This window comes from Empidonax traillii, unplaced genomic scaffold, assembly GCF_003031625.1.
Source record: "Empidonax traillii isolate 1590-97213 ecotype Southwest subspecies unplaced genomic scaffold, ASM303162v1 scaffold5271:size8687, whole genome shotgun sequence".
NCBI lineage: Eukaryota > Metazoa > Chordata > Aves > Passeriformes > Tyrannidae > Empidonax > Empidonax traillii.
In genome coordinates this window covers 3,507-8,687 of record NW_020960464.1, presented here as the reverse complement: position 1 = coordinate 8,687, position 5,181 = coordinate 3,507, and the positions used below count along the sequence as shown (strand labels likewise).

The following is a 5,181-nucleotide window of genomic DNA, read 5'->3' as shown; positions in this document are numbered from 1 at the left end:
TAATCTTCACACTGTCTAAGTTTCTTCTGGTAAGTGCTGTACCTGCTACTTTTGTCAAACTGCCCATCTTCTTTACTTGACACGATGCAACAGCGTCAGCCTTTGGATTGCAAGGTTGTGTTATTTCTCCACAAACTCTGAAGTAGTAGTCATACTCATCTGTACTCACTTTCACGTCCTTATTAGAAAGTGGCTTCAGATTATAAACATGACCATACCTTGGATCTTTCACCTGGCAATCCTCTCCTTTAAAGAAAAGTTAAAAATTTAAAATACAAAGCTAATAGATCTTAAATTGTCAAATACGCTTAGAACAATTAAGGCTTACTGGAAAAAATAAGGCCCCAAAAATTAGTAGTTGGCACTTTAGGGCAGTGACAACTAAGCAACTCATCTAAGGAAATCACCAATATCTAGAACTATGCCACTACACTATAAATGGCACATTACTTTTATAACCACCACTAAAGTAAGATGCAAAAGTCACATTGTAGTTTAAAAACTACTCTAAAGTTGCCTCACAGGTTCTTCCTTCAAATATGCTGGAGTTCAAGTACAGAACCAGAGTCACTAAGTCCAGCACTTGCTTAATTATCTGGAAAGAACAGCAAGGTCACAAGGCCAAAGCAAAAGGTGTCCTCGATGTCAGTCTTGTATCTTCTTTTAACAGCTATGAAGTTCACCGAGTTAGAGAATAACTGATCATAGGAAATGTTTGCTACAGCTTATAAATCTACAAAGAAGGTTTAGGAAAATTCTAGCTTTCATGAGTCCGATCAGCTGATATACATCAGTAACTTTGTTGCTGATTAAGTCCTCAGTTTTAAAATTACTGTTTGCTCTGAAACTTAAAAAAAAAAATCATCAGATTGTATCACATGAACACTCTTCTCAATCATACAAGTTGGCAGCAAGTTAAAGACAGCAGTTTCCCTCCCTTCAAAAGCACAACTCAATCACCAGTGTCCTGCGTAGTATTACGTGCTACAGAGCAGTAGCTTGTAAGCATGGCTCATGCCACCTGAGATCACTGGCAGTTTGAATAATGTCTAGGACCGTTGCAACAGATCCTTTATAGAAAGTCTGGATGTTTTATAAGGCATTACCTACAAGCTGCAAAACATCGCCTGCAAGGGCAGAGAATATGTTAACACACTCAACTTCCCATCTAAGAGCCAATCAAGTCCCAGAAATTGAACTTATGACTCCTTGTTGCACATCCTGGAGTCAACTGCAAATTCTGAGATTGTCCCCACTGGTCCCTCCCCCACTGAGTAACAAGTGTCAAGTTTAAAGTCTAGCTTCCAGTCTTCAGTGAGGAACAGGGAATGAGTTGCCACGCATAGAAACGACTGTGTTCTCACGAAACGTGACGCTTTAATATTTACTAGCAAGTCTCTCTGGGATTTAACAACATAGTACTATAATGCCTCAGAAACAGCATTTTTATATTATCTTCTTTCCCTAGATAGGATAGCAGGCAAATATACTAGGCCTAACTTGGACTTTTAATGATAGATAGGATACTTAGTTGGCTTAAAGTCCAGAAGAGACATCCCTCCCCATGCCAGCACCTTTTACAAAAAAAACTCACAGGGCAAGTAACCAACGTAGCTTCAGTAAGTGTTTACTACTTGTACGGATTTGTTTGATATTTTAAAGCTCAAATAACTATGCTTACCTTCTGCTTTGTGAACAGGACATGCTGCCAAGGTTCTCCAAACAAATACAAACTCACAGTCATTCTCCTGTTCCAACACTGGTGATCCCTACAGAAAAGAGCCATATGCAGGGGGCTTATTAATAGTTGCATTGCAAGTCTCAAAACACACATGCAGGGTTTTTTTAACTGCAGTTGCACAGCCTCAAGATCCCCACCGGTAAATTACAGCACTCATTTTCAGCAAAGAGCTACTTTTGCTGGCTCACGGGATTCCACAATAAGAGTTCACTGTTGTGTTCTACAAGTTCAGTAAAGCACTTAAAAGGAGACAAGAGAAAAGCCTGTATACAAGATATTACTTTATAGAACCAGTCTCTCCACTCTAAGAGGAATAAACACTGTCTATTTTAATATAGTACCCCCAAGCACTGAAAGCCTCATTAATAGCAACTGGCACAGAAAATTACCATTGTTTGATCACATTGGAAGATTATACGTGTAGAATAATGCTGCTTATCTTTGCATATGTCACCATTCAAGTAGATAATGCTTAATGACCCATCAGTAGCAGCCTGGGGGGTTATCTGAATGACTCCAAGGTTCTTGCTTTTATCAGCATATTTCACACAAGATCCTATGGCACCACCTAGAGGAAAAAGTCTGGGTTTTAGTTCAAAGCTTTGAAAACTAGAGTTAAGTTTACTGTAAAATAACATAATAAGGTAGCTTTAAGAGAGCTTTGAGCATTAAAGCAGATTGTGTCAAACTCCTGAAGCAGAACACAAAAGAAATTAATTCATTAATACAGTTAAAGACATTGCATGCCTAAAGTCTCTGAGGCTGTCCTGCATTCCCTAAAATCTTTCAAACTGCACTAATTTATCTGCTCCCACAGACTCATAAAAGACTAGAGCAATATTTTATATATATATATATATATATATATATATATATATATATATCTCAAACTGGCTAGAAGTTCAGTAAGGCACGGCATAAGCCTCTCATTCTGGCCTCATTCGATTGGCAGGCTTCAACATTTGACTTTTCTTTCTTCTTGAAAAAACAGTAATAAAATCAAAGATACTGGCAAATACTCGCCTCAGTGCAATTTCCCCTAACGTATTCACATACATCTCAATGCAAAAGTCCTGATAAGCATTAAGACTGCTCTCAGTTTGCAGAAGTCTATTTATTAGTACTCTTGACATATGTCACCCAGGTCTATACGAGTTCAGTGATTAAATGGGCAGGATTCAATTAACCCTCCTAAAATAACCAGTGCCATCATTCTGCATATAAGGTCATCAAAAGTCAGAAGTTAAGAAACACTTGCCACTGGCTTACCAGAGCATCCAGTCACATAGGGCAAAGGCTTGCAGACGTTCAAGAAAAATGTTCGCTTCTTCGCTTCCTTTGAAGTGTCGATAGCAACCCATGGCTCACCATCTTTGCTCAAGTCACTTAAATCATACTCATTGCCTGCAGAATCTGAAAGAAATGTGGTATATACAGTAAGGTCAGAGATCCCATTAATATTTGCAGCACTATTGTGTTTGAAAGGATACAAGTTTCATCGATGAATACACAATTCGAAGTAATTTTCAGAATCATATTAGATATCCATTGAGAGAACATCCTGTTGCCAGTAAAACATCACTATGCCAAATGCAGAACACAGTTCCCTTGACAGTTACTTCCCAAGAGTAATTACTCCAAAATTCACAGATGCGTTTTTACAGAGGTCAAGAAAAATGAACTCATTTGTTTCAGAGTTGGGCTGAAGCAGTACCTAGTCATGATAAGGACTAAGCATTTTCAAAGCAATTATCGAAATTAGCTTCTTGCCTATCTTGAAACCTGCTTCAAACAACTTACCTCCTCTCCCACTCTACAACTTCTACAAAGACTTTAAGTCTTACAAGTGTCTTGACAACAGGTATTCTTAAAGCCCTCCTCTGAGCAGAAATTTGCTGTTCAGTTCATCCTTCCAACATTTGTTGGACAGAACTCTCTCAAATTCCAGGTACTTACCTGTGACCTGACAGTCTACAGGAGCAGGAGCACAGGCCAGAGCTGTGTGAAACTCAAAAAAAGTATCATGGATGTCCAGCACACTGTTTACCTCCTCACGCACAAACTTAAGCTCTCCAGGATATGAATCATTACAAATGAAAGTCACCAGGAACATGTCTGATTTTCCTGTAAAACAAACATTTATCTGCTAATGGTTCAGTTTGGAATATTTGAATTTAAGTTCAAGCTAACAATTGACTTCAAAATTTTCTAATGGTTTCTTTTTACTCGCTAATTCAAGGAAAACACTACCTTATATTTTATGGGGTTTCAGCTGTAAATATGTAAGCCTTCTTTAGAAAGGTATGATAAATTGCCTAGCAGCCACAACTGCCTCTCCAAATAGGACACCAAAATGCCTTGACACATTTCAAGAACATAACTGCTGTCACTGAACTGTGTTCCCTAGGTCTTCAACATATTTGAAGAAACAGAAAACCTATAAAATATCATCAGCGGAACCAGCAACCTCTAAATCACATCACACATAGCAAAGCTTTGGGGTTGGAGGTTTTGTTTGTAAGAAGTTAAGTGTAATGACTGCAGAACAAATAATACTGATACTATCTAAGCAGTATATGTTAAGTTCTGTTTAGTTCTCAAGGAATGATAAGAGTTATGTCAGGGAGTAGTATTTCTCATCCAAACCTGTTAACACCATTTGTGTTATCAAAATGGTAGATGCTCTCAAAGCAAAATACACAAGAGCTCAATCACTCGTTTCCTGTTGCATATTAGGTATGGAAAATGTCACAACTGGGAAAACAAGAGGTATCACCACAGCAGCTTGTACAGATGCAGAATCATTTGAGGTTCCTGAATTTAAAACAAAGGTTTTGCCAAAACCTTCTGCTGTTAAGGTGTCCTGTTCCTTTCTATGAAGCTCAGTTTCAGTACAATTGGAGAGCATGTAAAATCTAAAAGCTAGATATACATTTTTCATTAGTCTTATCTGCAAATGAGACTTAAATTCATGAAGTAGGTGTATATGAAGTACTAGAGCACTTATTTAAGAAATTCCATGCAAGAGAGTATATACTTACTAAAAAGTGACCTTTCAGATATGAACAACTTTAGAGAACATTATTAACGAAACTGAAGCTTAAATCTACTACTTCACTTAGAAAAAGAGCCAAAGTTTATTTTGCTTGTTTTTCCAATTTGACTATTCATTTCTCCTTACAAGGACCAGTATTTTTCATAGAATCATAGAATAGATTGGGTTGGAAAAGACCTCCAAGATCATCAAGTCTAACCCCTGATCCAACTCCAATTACTATATCATGGCACTAAGGGCCACATCCAATCTCTGCTTAAAAACCTCCAGGGATGGTGAATCCACCACCTCTCTGGGTAGGCTGTTCCAATGCTTGATTACCCTCTCTGTAAAGAATTTCTTCCTAACATCTAACCTAAACCTCCCCTGGCAGAGCTTGAGCCCA

At 38.0% G+C, this 5,181-nt stretch overlaps 1 protein-coding gene across 1 annotated transcript in view; it reads right to left on the bottom strand.

Annotated features, from left to right (window-relative positions):
* Positions 1 to 42: 42 nt before the first annotated feature.
* The window catches only part of LOC114073085 (cation-independent mannose-6-phosphate receptor-like), a gene marked incomplete at its 3' end in the record, with an annotated part of 8,168 nt that continues 3,029 nt past the window's right edge, over positions 43 to 5,181 (bottom strand). The window contains exons 4-8 of the mRNA XM_027910876.1: positions 3,698 to 3,865; positions 3,011 to 3,154; positions 2,131 to 2,309; positions 1,682 to 1,769; positions 43 to 246 (exon numbers count right to left, since the gene is read on the bottom strand). Of these exons, the coding sequence (XP_027766677.1) occupies positions 43 to 246; positions 1,682 to 1,769; positions 2,131 to 2,309; positions 3,011 to 3,154; positions 3,698 to 3,865 (783 nt within the window). The remainder of the gene's footprint in view (positions 247 to 1,681; positions 1,770 to 2,130; positions 2,310 to 3,010; positions 3,155 to 3,697; positions 3,866 to 5,181) is intronic.